Source organism: Peromyscus eremicus, chromosome 17 (genome assembly GCF_949786415.1).
Source record: "Peromyscus eremicus chromosome 17, PerEre_H2_v1, whole genome shotgun sequence".
NCBI lineage: Eukaryota > Metazoa > Chordata > Mammalia > Rodentia > Cricetidae > Peromyscus > Peromyscus eremicus.
The window spans coordinates 19,836,559-19,857,001 of NC_081433.1; the positions used below are offsets into that span (position 1 = coordinate 19,836,559).

General features: G+C 37.6%; 1 protein-coding gene across 1 annotated transcript in view; it reads left to right on the forward strand.

The window, feature by feature from the left end:
* The window catches only part of LOC131894700 (ankyrin repeat domain-containing protein 26-like), a 30,369-nt gene extending 9,926 nt beyond the window's left edge, over window positions 1-20,443 (forward strand). The window contains exons 7-16 of the mRNA XM_059245007.1: window positions 100-193; window positions 746-819; window positions 4,504-4,775; window positions 5,793-5,826; window positions 8,756-8,819; window positions 10,168-10,378; window positions 12,752-12,932; window positions 16,339-16,409; window positions 17,107-17,224; window positions 20,219-20,443. Of these exons, the coding sequence (XP_059100990.1) occupies window positions 100-193; window positions 746-819; window positions 4,504-4,775; window positions 5,793-5,826; window positions 8,756-8,819; window positions 10,168-10,378; window positions 12,752-12,932; window positions 16,339-16,409; window positions 17,107-17,224; window positions 20,219-20,428 (1,329 nt within the window). The 3' untranslated portion in view covers window positions 20,429-20,443. The remainder of the gene's footprint in view (window positions 1-99; window positions 194-745; window positions 820-4,503; window positions 4,776-5,792; window positions 5,827-8,755; window positions 8,820-10,167; window positions 10,379-12,751; window positions 12,933-16,338; window positions 16,410-17,106; window positions 17,225-20,218) is intronic.

Below are 20,443 nucleotides of genomic sequence, written 5' to 3' on the forward strand. Positions count from 1 at the left end.
TTTTCAAGAATACATGCTTATAAAGTAGAACATTTAGATTTTAGCTACAAAGTAATTAGGAACTATTCATGCAAATCACTACCATCATTTATTTTCCAGAATATATTTAAACATCTTCAACCCAAGGGTATTGACCATTTATCCATGACTTCAGATCAAAGAAGCAAAACTATTATAAGTGGAGAAGAGGAAGGTAAGAAGTGTTTGTCACATGTAAATCATTTGGAAGAATGTTTACTAAAGACAAGAGGAGTGATACATTCTGTCAGCTAAAGTGAGTTGCCTTTTGGATGCGTATTAGAGGAATGTGCTGGAGCACACGGTGAACATACTCCTCATGAAGTTTCAGTGACATTTTAAGTTTAGAGTGTCAGGACAGGCAGTGAATTACAGCTACATTTTAAGTATGTTCAAAGAAGAAGAGGCATGGAAAATGGGAAAAGTAGAGTATAGTGAGTCAATGGAAGGAAAGTAAGTTAATGTAGAGAGTGGAAAAGTGAAACAATCCTTTGATACAGAACTGTGGAATATTGGGTCAGGGTGAAGTATATATGGAGCAGATGTCTCCACTCTTCTTGTCTTACTCTCCATTGGGAGGGTATCATGGGTTGAAGTAAATAATATTGCAGAGTTGTATTTTTGTTTATTATAGGAGGCTATAAATATGTGTTCAGCAAATGTATTAAATCGATGAATATATATACATATATATATATAATTTTAAACTACAAATATTTTTTTTCAGCAGAGCCAGACTTAAAAGTGCCATCAGGGGATGACCAAAACAGATGTTACGACAGTGAGAGCAATCAGTCATTGGTATGTAGATATTTAAGTATCTCCTTCAATATTTTTTTTCTCTTTTAAATATTGTATCGTAGAATAAGAGGAATTACCTCATAATTTTCTCTGTATAACATATATAATAATTTGACATACAATTTTAAGTAATTTAGTCAGTTGTGAGTCTTAATATATTCTTTGAATCTACAATAACATCTGTAAACTTTATGCTCCATGAGTCCAAAAATTCAGAATCATGATTTTGCGTCCATTAATAGAACCTTCTTACATGATAAGGAAGGTGAAGTCAAATTTGAACCTTATGATTAAAGAGCTTAAACAATGTTCAAATTGAAGTCAAGGGAGAAAACATGCAGAGCAATAAAAGCTTTAACTTGGAGAAGCAGAGCCATACTCCAAGGAAGCATCATCAACATCACCCCCACCAGCACCCCCAGCAGCAGCAGCCACTCCCACTGATACCTGCAAAAGCCAGCGGGCCAGCAGCCAGAATGAAGGCTTGACTATTGACCTGAAGAATTTTGGAAACCAGGAGAGAAGACCTTCACCCAATGTAGCTGTCTCTTTGACATCACTGAAATCTCTGAGGAGGAAATGAGAAAACTTAGCCAAGGACTGTCTGTTTCCCAGTCCTCTATAACCACAGCTCTTTGTTCAGAGTGACAATGACTCTGCATGACCTCTACTGTCCCGAGCTCTAGTTATAGTTTTTTTTTTTTTTTAAATCAAAGGTGTTGAATTTTATCAAATACTTTTTCCTGCATGTATTGGGATAATCACATGATTTGTTCCTAAAATTGTAATTGATTTCTAATTCTAAAGCATGCTTAGCAGGAGCCATGTGATTTCTTCAGGGGACAAAGCCCAAAAATAGCACAAGTGTCTCTCCTTGTGGCAAAGCCATGGAGACTCTGACCCACTTGGCAAAGACCTGTGGACAGTTTGCTGCAAATTTCTAGGCATGACCCTGGGAGCACGTGTTACATGTTCTCCTTGCTTTCATCATACTAGCCATACTGCTGGCTTGAATGAGTCACAGTAGGTCATAAAGTTTAATATTACATATTTACATAACTGTTCTGGAAAGAGTGATTTTAACCACAAGAGTCTTTGAGAAATGTTATTAACTAGATGATATTAGGAGTTAATGGGAACAGTCTAGGAACAGGGAGTGAAGCAGAATCATAGAAACCCACAGTTCTTTCATTTCTAATTACTGTGCAAATACCATAAGAATTTAAGAGAGATGGATATAAGCATAAGGGATAAACAGTGCCAACTATTAAGAGTAAGTTTCCAAGTTATGTTGCCTATAAGATAAATGGGAAAACTTGCTATGTCCCCAGAGGAGACAGAGTAGTACAGAATGTAGAATGGATTCATCCAGCTTTGGCTGGTGAGTTGATTGTGAGAACCCAGACCATACCAGATGTAAATATTAACCACTAGAGACAAACTCATCCTGCATGACGCTGTAACTGCATATACTGCCAACTGGGCACACTGTTCTCCCTGTAGGTGTGCCCAGTTAGAAAAGTTCCTTTGTAGCTTGCAAAACTGCTTATGCTTCTAACAGTCGAGATAGAGATAAAAAAGGTAATGGCCAGTGGTGGGAGAGTTGGAGGACAGAAGGGGAAAGAAGCAAGGGACAAACTGGTAATTATTGAAATCATTTTTAGAACCTTAGGAAGCAAAAACTGATTGTAAAACTGTTCATGCAAACCATTGAAACTGATGAATAAAAACAACTCAGTCTATCTGGGGGACACTTGTTTGAACAACAACAGGTGTTCACAATTTCTTCACTGTGCCTACTCCACACATCCATCCCATGTCATTGGACCCAACAGAAGCAAGGCTCCCAGCACATACTTGTGCCCTTAGAATAAAACTCAATTTGGTGGGGCCGGAGAGAGGGCTCTGCACTTAAGAGTGCTTGTTGCTATTGCAGAGGACCCAAATTCAAATCCTAGCACTCATGTTCAGTGGCTCATAAGTATTTGTAACTCAGCTCCAGAGATCTGATGCCATCTTCTGGCCTCTGTATACACACACACACACACACACACACACACACACACACAAATAAATCTTTAAGAAACTCCTCAATAATATATAATCATATAGTTCTGGATTCAATTTGTCCAGAATTTTCACATTTGTTTTTATAATATATTATTTTTCTCAGTTTATTATTATAGTAGTTATTTAATTTTAATAAAATAAATGTGACCAAAGTACTTACTTATGATCCAATCTGCTAACCCATTAAATGTTTGGTAAAATTCATCTGGTGAAGCATCTAGTCTGTTTATTTTTGTTTTAGGATAGAGGGTATTAAATACACTTTTTTAAGGTTAAAAAAGAGTTTAAATTATGAACAATATCACTTTTATGACCATTGAATTGTGCTCATGTTAAAGGGTGGAGTGGCTTAATATTTTTATTCCATTTAGTAATGATGATATTTCACACAAGAATTCTACTGTTGAAGATTTAATTGTACTTTGTGGACACTGATGTCAGTGTTTATGTAGAGGGAGAGTGTAGGGTCATAAAAAAATCAATCTGGCTGTCCAATATAATGGAATAGTATCTTCTGAAAGTTTTTTTTTAGTATTTACAAACAAACTTATTTCAACCCAGTATAAGAAATTAGTGATTATTATTAATCTTTTATCAACTCTTTAGTAGACAGTGGAACATATTAGAATTGGACATAATGCAGATAGTTCATGTAGATGTGCAACACTATGACCATATATACTGTCTTTGTTAGAGTTTCTATTGCTGTGAAGAGACAACATGACCACGGCAACTCTTACAAAGGAAAAACATTTAATTGGGTTGACTTACCTCTTCAGAGGTTTAGTCCATTATCATCATGGTGGAAAGCATGGCGGCATGCAGGCAGACATGGTGCTGGAGAAGCAGCTGAGAGTCCTACATCTTGACCATAGGCAGCAGGTCTGAGACACTTGAACATAGGAGAACTCAAAACCCACACCCACAGTGACACACTTCTTCCAATAAGGTCACACATCCTAATAATGCCACTCACTATGAGCTTATGGGGGTCAATTACATTCAAACCACCACAGATACTTTGAATTAAAATGTAATAATTTTTCTTTTGTATTGTTGTCAATAGATTTTTGTTGTTGTTGTTTTGAGATAGCCCTGGCTGTCCTAGAACTTGCTATGTAGATCAGGCTGGTTTTGAACTCAAGACCTGTCTGCCTCTGCCTCCTGAGTGCATGGACTAAAGGCCAGCAGTGTTAATAGATTTTCTCTCTATACAATGTTTGCCAACTGTAGTTACTGCACTTTTTATATGATACTTGTGGGAAACTTGCTCATTTCTCTCTCTCTCTCTCTCTCTCTCTCTCTCTCTCTCTCTCTCTCTCTCTCTCTTTCTCTCCAAGTTTAATTTAAAAGACTGAGTCTAAAGTCTACAAATTCTGGAAAATCACCTCCTACAATTTTGTTAGTACCTTTATTTTATTTTTTGATATTTTAATTTCTAGATGAAAAAGGATCAAAAAATGAAATGGGGTGGGGAAGGATGATATCTCAGTAGAGAATGGGGACATCTTCATTTGTTATGGATGCTCCAAAATGTGACATTTCTAAATATGGGCTTTAACAAAAGTGCTAGCAACTAAGGAGGTAAGATGCACTTGTGTCTTTTTGTTGAAGGTTGAAAAAACAAAGACGCATGCAAGGAATGGAAGAGATGAAGCAAAACACCCCTATGAAGCTGTTGTTTTTACTGCTACTGCTGCATCTACTGCTGCTGCTGCTGCTGCTACTGCTGCTGCTGCTGCATCTACTGCTGCTTCTGCAGCATCTACTGCTGCTGGTGCTGCTGCTGTTGCTGCTTCTGTTGTGGATAAACTGGTTCTACAGAGAAAATCTGGAGAAATCAATAACCAGAGATTTCTTATTATGGAGAATACAGAGCATGATGGGTAAGAGCATAATATTTAGTAGTAGATAACTATTGTCCTATAAAAATTCTAATTTGGAATAATTTTCATATGACAAATTTTATGCGTTTACTAGTGCATAAAATTATATTGTTAAGGATTTTATTAAAAAAGTAATAATCAGGGTTGTCATAATGGCTGGTTTGTGTGTCAATTTGACGCAAGCTAGAGTCATCAGAGAGGAAGGAACTTCAGTTGAGGAAGTGACTCCATGAGATCCAACTGTAAGGCATTTTCTCAATTAGTGATCAATGGGGTAGAGCCCTACCCATGGTGGGTGGTGCCATCCCTGGGCTGGTGGTCCTAGGTTCTAGAAGAAAGCAGGCTGAGCCCTACAGAGTTGGGCACTAAATTGCTACACTGTGCTAAATGCAAAATGATGTTAATGAAATAAAGTGTATTTTTAATGATGTCATCACCCATATACAAGATATTTTGTTATTTATTACACTTATTGATTTTATTCAAATCTTTACATGGTAAGAGGATTTTTTTCATTCTGATTTCATTAAGAAATGTAATAAAGATTTTAGGATATTGTGTATCATATGCTGTGCAGACAGAATTCTGAGATGTGAATTCTCTAATTGACAAGCTGTTTGTATTTGGGCAAATTACATGATATTTCTTTGTCTAGATTGTTGCTTTAGAAAATGCCTAACGCATCCTCTATCTAACAAATTTGAAATTAGTTCAACCCATTTACAGTAATTAGAATAAGGTACTGCAATTGCAAAGTCTATCCTGAACATGTACTTCTTAACATTGTTATTAAATTGTTTCCTTCATGTAAGGAATTAATCCATTTTTCAATTAGATTTTAGTGTTTGTAAAAGTTTAATATTTTTTGAAAAGCATTACTCTTGTTTATTGTTGTCTATCAAAATGCAGAGAACATTAGCATTTTTCCTATATATACTTAATAAGTAGCATAGCCCAAATGGATAGCTTTCTATAAATAAGCAATAGTTTTCTGAAATTAATTTGTGCTTTTTGTAGGCCCCGAAAGAAAACGTCTAAGAAAAAACATAAGGTATTGTGAAAAAAATCAAAAGTACTTCTTTACTCACCGTGTCATATAAAAGGCAGTAAAATCTTATAAGACTCTAAGTTAAAATACATTATAAAACATAAAGTGAAGAAGTAAGCCCCAAACCCCTACACATCAAGAATCTCAACACTTACATGTCGAAGGCAGGGGGATTCCATGAGTGTGGGTCCAGATGATAGTATATTGTGAGTTCTAGGCCAGTGTGGGACACGGATAAAGACCCTGCCTCAAAAATATAAACAAAATAAAAGGTAAAGAGAATATGGAATCTTTTTGTTTAAAACCACCTGTTTGGAAATTATGTTTAAGAAAAAGTAGCTATTGAGAAAAGTATCTATTTTATTTTTAAATTCTAGAGGGTAACCAAGAGCAATGACAATAGGCTTTAATGTTTGGGGTTCTAGGGGACCTCACTGGCCAAAAACTCCAAACAAAGAAACCCATTCCTGGCACTGGCTTTTGAGTTGTTAGCTTCTGGTATCTAGAAGGGGTGTTGTTGCCATGTTATTGGGTAACTCCATTTTAACTCTCTATGTGGAAGAGTCTACAGTAGTAGGTTTCCATATACCTTTTTTGAAAGGTCTTTTGTATTATTTATCCCTTTCCAAGTCCTTTCCTCTACCCTACCCTTTGCTCCTCAACCCCACTTTAACCCTTCCTGTTTAATTATTCCCTTGTGAATACTTTACTTCTATGCTTTGTGGCTCTCTCCTTTAAAAGCACCTGGCCACTGCCCCTCAGTAAATCCCTGAGTTCTTTGGGTATTCCAAATTAAACACGCATACTTGAAATTAAAAGCAACCATTCACAGATTAGAGGAAACATCTGGCATCTCTTTTTGGGTCTGGGCTACCTCACTCAGAATTTAGAATGGTTATCTCCAGCTCTATCCATTTACCTACAAATTTCATAATGATATTTGTGTTAATAGCTGAATAAATTTCCACTGTGCAAATGCACCATGTTTTCAATGTCCGCTCATCAGCTGATGGCCATTTAGGCTGTTTCCACTTCCTACCTATTGTGAGTAAAGTAGCAATGAACACAAATGAGCAAGTATCTTTAGAGTAGAATGCGGATCCTTTGTGTGTATTCCAGAGAGTTGTATAGTTGGAACTTATGGTAAATCTATTTTTAGCTCTTTGAGAAACTTCCACACTAATTTATGTAGTTGTTGCATCAGTTTGCATTCCCACCAGCAATGAACAGATGTTCCTGTTTCCCCATATCCATCTGTAGGCCTTTGCTTTGTTGACCTTAGACATTCTGACTTGGGTGAAATGAGTTCTCAAAAAAAATGTAAGTTGCATTTTCCTGAAGACACCACTCTCTTGAGTCATAGAACATGACACAATCAAGCTGGAATGGATGGAAGCTTCATCCCTAGTGGTTGACTTTCATAGTGCTGAAAAGTGTAGTTGATATATTGTGCACCCCAATAAACTTATCTGGGGATCAGAGAACAGAACAGCCATAATATTAAACATAGAAGTTAGGCAGTGGCACACACGCCTTTAACCTTGGGAGGCAGAGATCCATCCGGATCTCTGTGAGTTTAAAGCCACACTGGAAACAGCCAGGCATGGTGACTCACGTCTTTAATCCCAGGAAATGATGGCAGAAAGCGGGAGGGTATATAGGGCGTGAGGACCAGGAAATAGCCTGGTTAAGCTTTCAGGCTTTTAAGCAACAGTTCAGCTGAGATTCATTCTGGATGAGGACTCAGAGGCTTCCAGTCTGAGGAAACAGGATCAGCTGAGGAATTGGTGAGGCGAGGCTGTGGCTTGTTCTGCTTCTCTGATCTTCCAGCATTCACCCCCATACCTGGCCCTGGATTTGTTTTTATTAAGACCATTTAAGATTCATGCTACAGAAAGGTGCTATGCAATCTACTGCAGGAGAAATGGAATCATCAACCTGACTTAGCTGTGAACCCTGTGAGCTACTACAGTAATGACTGGCCTGGCAAGCTATGCCCACTGGTGCAGTAGTGGCTTTAACATCCTAGGAGCAAACAGCTACTTTCTCAAAGATTGTACTTAAAGTTTACTCCATGAGACAAAGCCCATACCAGCACAATTACTGGCCCAAGAACTTATGGCTAGCTGGGCCATTGGGTCGTATGCCCTAGGGAAGAACCTACTATTAGTATGCTGCTAAATGGATTATTAAACTGACTTCTCATAATTTGTAATGCTCACAGATCAATATACCTCTCAACCTTCATCTAAGAAGCTTCTGTTTGCAATAGATGGTGTTTAACACAGTAACCCAAATCAGGCTATTGTGCAAAGAATAAGGGACTGTGGAATGCTTAACCTTAAACCTCAATCCCACTCCCAATGTTCCACAATCATTGCAGAAGAGGGTTAGAAAGGGTATAAGAGCCAGAGGTAGCTGATGACTACATGCAAACATTATTTTCTAAACACAGAAGGGCAGCTTCACATATGAACTCAGAGTAGTTGTAGCAGCATGCATGAGACCTGTGTAAGCTAAGCCAGCCCGAATCCCAAGATGAAGAGGAGCATTAGCTACACAATCCCACCACTAGCTGTGAAGCCACTGGTAGGCACTAGTTGCTGGGAGAGGCAGGCAGCCCCTGGTTGTGGAAGGCAGCACATGTAAGCATATTTGGACAGTATGAATTGATCTTGAAGGGTTAAAAAACAAGGACACAAGTCTACTGTGTAGGGAAGGAGGGTGAGTCTGGGAAGAGTTGGGGAGGAGGTAAATATGATCAAAAACACTGTATAAAACGCTTAAGAAACTAATAAAATGTATCAATTTAAAGAAAGATTCCTCTTCAGGGGTTCCTTTGGCTTTGTTTATATAACGCAAGTAATTGCTACTTTTGTATGTGATGTGGTATGAATATGGAAGGTATTTTATAATAGTATTTATCTTTTAGGTAACAAAAGAAGTAAGAGCTATGGTTGATGTAACTCAGTCATCTAAACAAGTCTCAGAGGATGGTGAGTTATTTAATGCAAAAATACTTTAAAGTTAATTTTATTAGAATATGTATGCAAATCAGCTGTCTAGTCCCTCTTACTTTCCAGGGTTTTCACTATTCTAGATAGTCCATATCCCTATGTAATCTTTTTCTCTTCATTCGTTTGTTCGTTCGTTCCTTTCTTTCTTTTTCTTTCTTTCCTCCTTCCCTCTCTCCCTCCCTCCCTCCCTGCGTCCCTCTTTCCTTGCTTGCTTATTTGCTTGAATCAGTAGGCATGGAATCCAGGTACTGGGAATAGTAGACAAGTCTTCTATCATCTCTAACCTCCATATGAATTTTATAATCAACTGCCGATTAATCCTGATGAGAACTTGGAGATTCAAGTTTTAATAATGGATCTTTGGACTCCTCAACAAAGTTTACCTCTTCATTTACATAAACTGGATTTAATTTTGTCAGAAACATTTTGTTGATTTTTGTATATAAGTTTTCCATATTTTTTCAGATTTATCTGCATTTCAAGTATTTTAATAATAGCCTGATAGATAATTTTTTTTTTTTTTTAGTAAACCCAGGGCCTTGGACAGTATAGGCGAGGGCTCTCCCTCCCATTGAACCACAACCTCAGTGCTAGAAGTTCTCTTTGGTTTCTGAGACAACACTTTGCTGGCCTCAAACCGAGGATTCTTCTACTTTCAGTTCCCAAACACTAAGATTATGAAATGTTCTCATCTTGACTGACTTCTTGAATTCATTCTTTTGTGTCTTGGCTTAAAATCCCTCTTGCAGCAGGGACCTGGGGCATTAGGAATTCATGGTTTTCACTACCTGAAGTCCATTGTCTTGAAAATTGCTTAAAGCATTTTATTTCTGGTTTATTTGTTTTATGTACTAATGTTAATCAGTACCCTTTCTCCACATTAGGTGGAAGCAGATCACAGTATTCTTGGTACCTTTGTAGACAGTCTAGAGTCCTTTTTTACCATCTGCCTAGCAGATTCATGCTCATGCATTATTTTCCAACGTTGCCATCTTTTCCTCTGAGATTTCTTCTTGGGCGCACTGAAGATAACCTTATAGCTCACAGAACTCTTGTGTGTGTTTTATTTAACCACAGGTATCTGAATGGTCGTTAATCTGTCTTTTCTACTGGACTTTACACTAGGAACATAGATCTAATATGTTCTTTTTATAGAATTTAGTTTAATGTAATTTGCATCATAGACTTTCAGTCTGCACTTGTGCAGAACGTAAATGAAAGGTGGTCAAAATGTATAGTTTTTTTTTTTTTTTTTTTTTTTTTTTTTTTTTTTTACACAGACAAGGTACTAATGTATTTTATTTTGTCTCTCTTTTCCTTCATGCAGATTCTGGAAGTTCATTAAAAATACAGGAACCACTTAATTCATACAATGCATTAGTAGATCTTCAAAAAATCAATGAACTACTTAGGAAAAAAAATGAAAAAATGGAAAATGAGAATAATGCTTTACAGAAGGAGATATCAGAAACAAGAGAGGAGAAATCAAAGTTAGAGGATGAAATAGTGGAACGGGATGAAGAATTACAGAACCTGAGGTATGACACCCTGCTTTGAGAACTCTATGTTACAGATATGGAGTGGAGGGTCCTGAAAATTGCTGTTTTTCTCTCTAGAGTTGTGTAGGAGAAAAAAATCTGTGTCTTATGGGATCTAGAAATTGTTGGGCATAATAAAACAGATTGATAATCATGGATATCACTAATAAATATATACTCTTTAAAATACCAGTTTTAATGTATATATAATAGACATCCTCTATTTTGAAAGTTCACTATTTATCACATAGTATTATTGGGGTGATTATTAAGGCAACTCCACGTAGTTAAAAAGGAGGTTTATTTTGGGGTAACTTACAGCTAGTAAAGGGGTTGGTTACAGGATTGAGGAGAGGTGAGGTGCAGTCCAGCTGTGTTCTCTGGAGAACTCGGCTTGGTCTACCATCCAGTATCCAGGATCACCAGGAACCAAAGAGAGCGGGCACATCTGGATCTCGGATCTTAAGCACTCCTGTCTTGGCCCCACCTCGGGGGCTTGTCATAGGTAGGTGCAGCAGTTACCAGAAGCCTCACTAGGTGTAGTACTTCCTGGCCAAAGTTGAAACAACTACCCACTACATAGTATTTAGTGGAATTTTTATTGTATTGACTTAGAAATAATTCAGCAAATATTATCATTTAGTTAAACAATTTTCTCCATTCTTAATTATTTACTTTTAATTGAGTTCATCAGTATAGAATCATGTATTTAAAATATATGAAATTTTAAAATGTCTTTGATCAATATTTCCAAACATTTTTCAAGTAAGTTTATATCCATTTGTAGTTCTACTAACAGAGCATGAAATGGTTGTTTTAATACCCTGAAAACTTTTCCTTTAAAAAATACACTTTGTTATTGATGTGCTGAAGATGAATCTCAGATCTTTGTGCATGCTAACCAGGACTGAAAGTCACACAAATAATGGGCTTATTCTAAATCACCACACATCAAGTAACAAGTAAAATGGGAAACAATTACTGATTATTCAGTATCACTTTCATCTATAGATAAAAAAGATATCTTTCTTTTTCTTTTTTCTTTTTTGGTTTTTCGAGACAGGGTTTCTCTGTGTAGCTTTGCGCCTTTCCTGGAACTCACTTGGTAGCCCAGGCTGGCCTCGAACTCACAGAGATCTGCCTGGCTCTGCCTCCCGAGTGCTGGGATTAAAGGCGTGCGCCACCACCGCCCGGCGATATCTTTATTTTTCAAGACAGGATCTCACAGTGTATCCCTGGTTGGCCCAGAACACAGAGATCCAATTGTCTCTGCCTCCAGAACACTGGGATTAAAAGTACATGCCGTATAAAGTGGCATGACTGCTCCAAGGTATGGTTGAGGGGAAGGTTTTTGTTGTAGATATGAGAGAGAGTATAGCCAGAGGCATGTGGAGGAATCCAGAGCATGGAGAGAAAGTAGTACACAGAGCATGACCAGTGTCCCAATGGGAGGAGTGAAGAGAAGAGTGGGAAAGGAGGACCAAGGGAGAGGGAGCCAAGAGAGAGGAGGAAAGGGGTGGAAGAGAAGGAGGCATGAGAAGTAGAGCATGTGGCCAAAATGCCAGGGTTTGATGGGAATAAGAAGCTGGGGGATGAGAAGCCCATGAGCTGGAGGAGTTCAGGGTAGCAAGTGGGGTGAGAAGAACCAAGAAGAGGAGCCACAGGTACTGAGTGAGCCTGGAGACCATCACACACTTCGCTACGCTCATATAGGCACCACAGTTAACCATGTGCTCCAGGTTCCTTTCGGATCTGAAATGGCAACATGCCTGTGTGGCTGCTCTCTGTTGTGAAAGAATATGATATGTAACTATTCGTGATTGTCTTATTCTAAGTGCGACTCTTAACTTTTTCATAAAGTACATAGCAATCAGCAAAGTAAGTTGAAATTGTTAAAAAAAAAACAAACAAACATAAAAAGCATAACTGAGGTTAGTCTCTATAATCTAGTCTTTTTTTAAAAAAAAACTTAAAATTTACTTGGGCTTATAATTGCATTTCTCTATTTTCTTTCCTCCCTCCAAACCCTCCCTTATACCTTTGCTTGCTCTCTTTAAAATTCATGGCCTCTTTTTAAAATTAACTGTTATTACATGTATATATACATAATTAATATATATAACAATACATTATATTTACTAATATATATACTATTAAATATAACCCACTATGCCTGTAGAATGGTTAACCTAGTCTTAAGTCATGAAATTTGAAATATAAGCCTAGAAAGTAAAAACATCAAACAACATAAATTCATTGTTTTTGTTTTACATTTTTCCATATGATTTATTATGGTAATAACCTATCACGATCAGTGTTGAACACTGGATTTTCTGACAAATTTAATTTCACGATAAGCACATTTAACTTCAGGCTTACTTTAAGGAAAGAACTCGAGGAGACAAGAAATATTCATCGCTTTTATAAGAATATTAAGAAATATTTATGTGAAAAAGAAAAACAACTCAATGAAAGAGCTGCAGTAACACAGCTTGAGTCACAGCTGAGAACACGAGATTTGGAACTGAAGAATGCAAGGGACACCGTGAAGGAGGTAAACCGATCTCAAGTAAAACATTCAGCTCTTGACTCAGTCTCGCCAATATTACTTATACCAGCCCTCTGGTGAATTAATGTGTCTATTGTACTTAACGACAGGAATATGATCTGTTGAATATCTTTTGTCAATTTACATCATCAGCCAACCTCTCATAATCATATGCTCACAAAAACTTAAAACACCAGACATATCAGTAGGCAAGATATTATTGCATATCTAGCCTATTCATATATTTTTAATTTGTTATCATTTTTAGCTTTTCTTTTAATTTTTTTTTTTATTTTCAAGATTATAATTTAATCAGATCATTTTCCCCCTTCCCTTTCCTATCTCGAAACTCTCCCATAAACCTCTTCCCACTCTCCTTCAAATTAATGGACTTTTTTTTCATTAATTGCTGTTACATGCACACACACACACACACACACACACACACACACACACACAGGAGATGTAGTTGGTTTTTCTTTGGGCCATTAACCAGCTCCCAAATAAAGACACGGAGACTTATTATTAATTATGAATGCTCTGCCTTAGCTCAGGCTTGTCCCATTAGCTCTTTTAACTTAATTTAACTTGTTTCTATTCATCTGTGCTTTGCCTTGGGGCTTTTTACCTTTTTTCATTCTGTATGTCCTACTTTCCTGCTCCCTCTGTGTCTGTCTGTCTGGTCTCTGGTACCTCTCTGTCATCTCTTTTTCTTTCTTTCTTGAGCTTAAATTCCTCCTCCTACTTACTCTCCCTGCCTGGAGGTCCCACCTGTACCTCCTCCCTTGCTATTGGCCATTCAGCTTTTTATTAGACCAATCAGGTGCTTTAGGCAGGCAACATGAAACAGCTACCTATCTTTACATAACTAAACAAATGCAACCCATCTTTACACAGTTAAACAAATATTCCACAACACACACATATATATACATACATATATATACATATATATATATATACATATATATATATATATATATATATATTCATATCTATCCCTAAATAGAACTGCTCAGTCTTTATAATGTTACTTGTATGTACGTTTTCAGAGCTGACTATTGGGTTTTGGGTAACCAATTTTGTGTTCTCTTCTCTGAGGAAGTCTGTCTCTGCCATGTTCAGTGTCCTTAGTCACCTGTAGTTCTTTGTGTGGGATTGAGGCCTCCCAGGCTTTCCTCTGTCCATGTTAGCATGTCCATTGTTGTTGTCACTGTTCAACTCATAGGCAGTCATGTTGGTGAGACTTTCTGAGTGAGGCTTTTTGTAGTTGAAGTTTTCCTGTGTCCACCTGGCTCCTGCAGCTGCTCTGACCCAAGTAAACACACAGAGACTTATATTACTTATAAACTGCATGGCTGTGGCAGGCTTCTTGCTATGTAGTTCTTACATCTTAAATTAACCCATTTCTATTAACCAATAAGTTGCCACGTGGCTTGTGGCTTACCAGTACTTTACATCTTGCTTTTCATGGTGGCGGCGGCTGCCAGCACCTCTTGACTCAGCCTTCCTCTTCCCAGAATTCTCCTCTCTGCTTGTCCCACCTATACTATACTTTCTGCCTGGCTACTGGCCAATCAGCATTTTATTTATCAATCAATCAGAACAACACATTCACAGCATACAGAAAGACATCCCCAGCAGCTCCTGACATTACTAGGAGACACAATCTAATAAACTCTCTGATCTTCTGGCTCTTACAATCTTTCTTCCTCTCTTCTGCAATGTTCCCTGAACCTTAGGTGAGAGAGTTTCTTTCTAGATGTATCTACTGGGACTGGCTCCACAACTCTGCATTTTTAATGTTGTGGTTTTCTGTAAGGGAATATATGAAAACCACAGAGATACTTGCACATCCATGTTTATTATGACACTCATTCACAATAGCTCAGATAAAGAGCCAGTCTAGATGTCAATAAAGAGTTGGGTGGGTAAAGAAAATGAGGTACATACAAACTAATAGAGTTTTATTGGGATGTGAAGAGTGAAATTGTAGAGATGGAGAGATGGCTCAGTGGTTGAGAGCACTGACTGCTCTTCCAGAAGACCCTGGTTCAATTCCCAGCAACCACGTGGCAGCTCACAACTGTTTGTTACTCCAGTTCCAGAGGATCTGATGTCCTTATGCAGGCATACATGCAGGCAAAACACCAATACACATTAATAAATAATGGAATTGTATCATTTTTAGGAAAATTAATAAAACTAGAAGTCATCATGCTAGGTGTAAGCCCAATTCAGGATGATAAACACATGTTTTCTCTAATATGGAGATTGCAGATTAGAAATACAGGACCTGCTATGCATATATGGCATGGAATATATCTAAAGGGGTGGAGGTAGAACAGGAAGGATTAGTATAGTATCAAACAACAACAGACATCACATATTTTCTCTCCTGTGAATATCTAGAGAACCTTGATGTCATAATAGAGTCCATTAGTTTCAGATTGGATATGTTAGCCAGCATATTGTTAATGAGTGATTTATTCAAGGCATACTGTTTACATTGTGCTATATCATTCTTGCTTGATGACAGCATTTAAGCCATAGATTATCAGAAATGGATAATATTATTGTTAATGAAATGAGTGAAAGTTTCACAAAATACTGGAATTATATTCTGGGGCTCTTGCCCCTATCACATGGAAAATGCTGCTCCTTAAGAGATCAAATTTTATCACAAAACAAAATACTAACATAATATTAATGCTAACAGCAATTACATATCACCACAGGTCACATAATCATAATCTGTGTGCATTCTATTTGAATCTGCCCAGTAACCCAGTGAGGTAGATACTGTCATTATGTCTATCTCATAGATAAAGAGACGGGAATACAGAATGTTAACATGTTTATGAGGAAGAAACATATAGTCATTGGTGGCACTTGATGTTGAGGCATCTTTGCAGATATTGCTGTCACCCCCTACTCTTAAGAGATACAACTAAAAGCTGAGATGTCATGTCACTGTGGCACTTCATTGTCAGAGTTGTAGCCATTAACATGTCTAGGAACTCTTTGTACAGTACTGATGATGTAGCATTCAGAATGATGCACACACACACACACACACACACACACACACACACACACATCATGAGGGCCTTCCCTTTTCCCATTTCCCAAGCTATTCTATGTCTCTATGTCATAACATACAGTTTAAATTTAAATTTAAGAATAATATATTTCAATACTATAGAAATATCAAGACACATTTTTTATGACAAGAGACAATATTACTTTGTGAGCTGCAATACTCAGCTATCTGGGCAGTTTCAAAACCAAGGTAACCACAAACAGCATGCTCAGGAAAGAATCTAGCTGGGTTCCCCAAGACTTCAGTGCATTATCAATTAATGATTGATGACAGAATGTTAGTAAAATTATTTTCAACCATTTTTTTTAGTTGCAAGAAGCACAGGATCAATACATAAAAGCTCTAAAAACTGCCCAGAAGATGAAAGGTCACTTACAAAGGTATGGTTTAAAGTAGCATTTGATATGACTTGAGTATTCATGTAGCAAGTAAGAGATGTGGTGGGGAAGTATGCCAGTTATGAGTTAGTATATTGCTGTGAAGCATGGACATGTGCTTCAAGTCACTTGAAACACAATTCAGGGTTTATGAAGTATCTCAGTGGTAGAACATATGCTCACATGGATGACAGTCTGGGTTATTACCCTAAACAATACAAAAAGATTTTTTTTAAAAAAAAAGAATCATGCCTGAATTTTGCACATTCTTACAAAGTAGGACTGGAAGATGACACAATTTCTAAATCACATACTTTTTAGATATGTCATAATTTCTGTAGTTTCTATTTCAGTTTTCTAAAACCATGTAGCATTGTGTACAAACAATGTGTAGGATAAAGAAAGAGGAGAAGTGGAAGGGGAGTAAGGGATTTAGGGCCAGGTCAGAAGGGGAGCAAGCGGCTGTGACAGGATACCTGTGACAAAAAAGCAGGATGGGGGCAGGGGGAGGAAGTTGGTCCAGCTGAGAGAAGGGATGGGGACAGTGGCTAGAGACAAGAAAGAGCAACGTTTAAGGATATGCATGTCTACAATGTAATAAAGCCCATTACCTTGTGAGCTAAATTACAAACCATTTAAAGCTGGGTGGTACTAAAAAGTGAGTCTCTGAGAATAACCATTTGAAAACATGCATTTTTAGGATTGAACAGGAACATTCTGAGTTAAAAGTTAAAGTAAAAGAGCAAGCTAGGCAAATAAAAGAGCATCGTGGATGCCTGCAAAACTCATGTCTAAAACTGGAGCAAAATAAAATATCGGTAGGTCCATCGCATTAATTTTTGTCATACCAAAATGCCTTTTCTTCCCTAATAACATATGGTAATATTTTAGGGAATGTATTAAGTATCTCATTAAGAAGATATTTGTTGTATTCTTATTGACTCTGCTGGCTACTCCTGTGCTTTAGTCACCATGACTTTCCACAAGAAGCTGATGTAATAGAATTGATGACTTTGGTAGCAGTTGGTTATGCTGCAGAAAGGATTTTTGGAACAAAGCTTTCCTAAGGTCATATATATGCATATAGGAAGTGTTCAGAAGAAAACAGTTGATAATCTGTTCTTCATAGACAATTCCACAATTACAAAAGAAAATAAGGTGAAGTGTACTGGTTAACATCAACCTGAACAGAGACAATTACACTCCCCCTTAATACGGGAATCATGATAGAACTGCTTCCAGCAAAGAATTTTCAGGAGTAAAGTGCTTAAAATCACACTGTGTCCTGGCAGCTTATTAAAGAAACATCTTACTCAAAGGAGTAATTGGGCTTTCTAAATCTTAAGGTGACCTGTATGGATGTAAACATGGAAAGGATGTAAACACGGGGATCTTATCCATAGAAACAGGCCTAGGGAGCCAGAAAGAATTATGCCCCATTCATTTTATTCAAAGAGCAGTATATTTGTTTTATTAATATCTGTTTTAAATGATTTTAAAATTCTTTATTTATTCTTGGAGGTAAGGAAAATGGAGATTTATTAGAATATTCAGAACAGGCTCAGGATGTGCCTCAGTCATCAAGTACTGGTTTAGTATAGATACCAGGCCCTGTGTTCAATCCCCCCACCCTCCCTACGCTGAAAAAAACCCAGTCAACTCAAAGCTGCCTTTTGCCTTTAAAATCAAATCATTGAAGTCAGATAAAAGCTCTGTTTTTTTTCTTTAAAGCCAAATATTTTCAGCTCTTGTTCTTGAAAGCACAAATCTCCTCACTCACTGTTCTTAACCTGTCTAATTTGGGGAATCTTCTACCAGGCGCATTTCCCTGCTTGTAGAACATCACAACCACAGGGAGCCTTGCAAACCTCCTTCAGTTGTTCTAGTGTCTTATTTTCTGTTACTCCACCTCTTACTAACAGTGCTCATCTTCAATCAGGTAATGTCTCTACTGACTGCGTTTGACCTCACACGGCACTACCTGCATGATGTAACTTGTTTCTGGACCATTTTAAGGCACCCCTTTTCTCTGATAAATCATCCATAGAGTCATGACTTAAAATAGTGTTCTTTATCATTGTTCTCAGGTCTAGATGGGGGTGCAGTAACTAGACCATAGGTTTAGACTATGACCCAGAAAATAGAACTCCTCTGAATAAGCCATTTACAGCCCATGTAACCAACAGTCTGCTGGACTCCTACCCTACCTCACCCCCAAGTCCACAGTAGGAAAGAGAATGCAAGGCACTGAGGGCGGCACTCATGCAGGCTTGAAAATTCTCTGAGACTGTTCCCTGGCCTTGGCGTCATGGTCCAGTTCTCTGTTACGGGGTTCTTCCTTTACTGAGAAACAGACTGCACTTGCAGCTGGACATTTTCCACCTTGAGCTTCCTCTCTGCAGGACTCCCAAGGCACAACCATAACCTTCACTCTGTTTTAGCCTCTCCTTAACATAAGCTAGCAAGTGGTACTTTGGTTACAGTTCTCTTCAGAATTTTGAGTCTACTGTAGATTTTTTTTTGGTTTCAGTCATTCTAAGAGGCACCTTTATAAATTTTTTAAACATGATTTTATATCTTTTAAATTATGGGTATTTGTGTGTGTATTTGTGCATTGTGTGGGTGTGTACAAGTGAGTCTAGCACCTTTGGAGTCCAGAAGACAGAGCCAGTTCCCTCACAGCTCAAGTTACAGGTGATGGTGAGCCATCTAGGGCACTAGGAAGTAAACTCAGGTCGGCTGCAGGAGCAAAATGCATTTCTCCAACCCTACAAATCATTTGGGATTAGCTCTTCATTGTTGGCTGCCATTGAAGCTGTATTCAAATAAAGCTTGAAAACTACTTAGGAAATGTGAAGCTTTATGAAGACATAGCAAAGGGCCTTGCATTTATGGTCTTGGCTTATGCTTCAGACCTTGTGTTCTCAGTGGTACCCTTTATTTGTTCTTCTCTTAGAAGGCATTTATTTTAGCATTATTTGGTAACTGGGCATGTGGAAACTCTACACATTAGAAATACATATTTTTATACAGCACATCCTGGTTCTTTCCTGTTTGATAGTCTGTAGCTCCCTTCTCACGTGACTTTTGCTTTTGGCTGTGATGCAACCATCTTTTTCTTTTTCCACCAATCTCTTTGAAGGGCGTGAATCTTTCAGTAAACATTACCTCATAAGCCCAAGCACCTTTCATTTCTAGTGTTTGTTTCTCATGTTCTCAAATGCTCCTTAAATTAGACTCCCCCATTATCAGTTTTGAGCTGAGTTCACAAATATTTGAATTGTCTAGTTACACGAACAGTTATGTGAGAATAGTTCCAGGAGTATCACTTAGCACACAGTTAAGTACTTTCCCAAGAAGACGGTTTCAATCCCCTGCCACATACATACAATTGCACAAAAATGAATGGAAATAGTTAAAATTCAGATTTATTATGATGGATATTGATATTTTTTAAACTTAAAAATTTATTTTTATTATTTTATTAGTGGTTTATTGCATGCATGTATGTATACCATATGCAAGCCTGGTGTCCACAGAAGCCATAAGAGTGTGTTGGATCTCATGGAACTGGAGTTAGGAATGGTTGTGAGTCACCATGTGAATCCTGGGGACCAAACCCAAGTTCCTTTGCAAGAGCAGCAAGTGATCTTAATCACTGAGCCATCTTTCCCATCCCTGATGACAAATATTTCAAACAAGAATTTAAAACTGCTGTTTGAATCATTTACTCAAAAGTGAAACTATCAAATGTATAGTAAATATTTGAGTATTTTCTCTAAATATATCGTTTTAATTTGATTTCATCCCAGGCAAGTGCTCAAGAAACTTCGGGGGAATTACGTGAGAACAGCATTTCCCCAATGAATCAGACAGGAACCCGAATCCAAAGTCTGCAGTCTGAACCCTCCCAAATGAAAACTATACAAGACTCAAATATGAGAGCCCTGAAAAGTTACGAGCAACAGTGCATAGAAGAATTAAGGATTAGCAATGCATTGTTATATGAACAATACAAGTGAGTAACACCAAAGGAT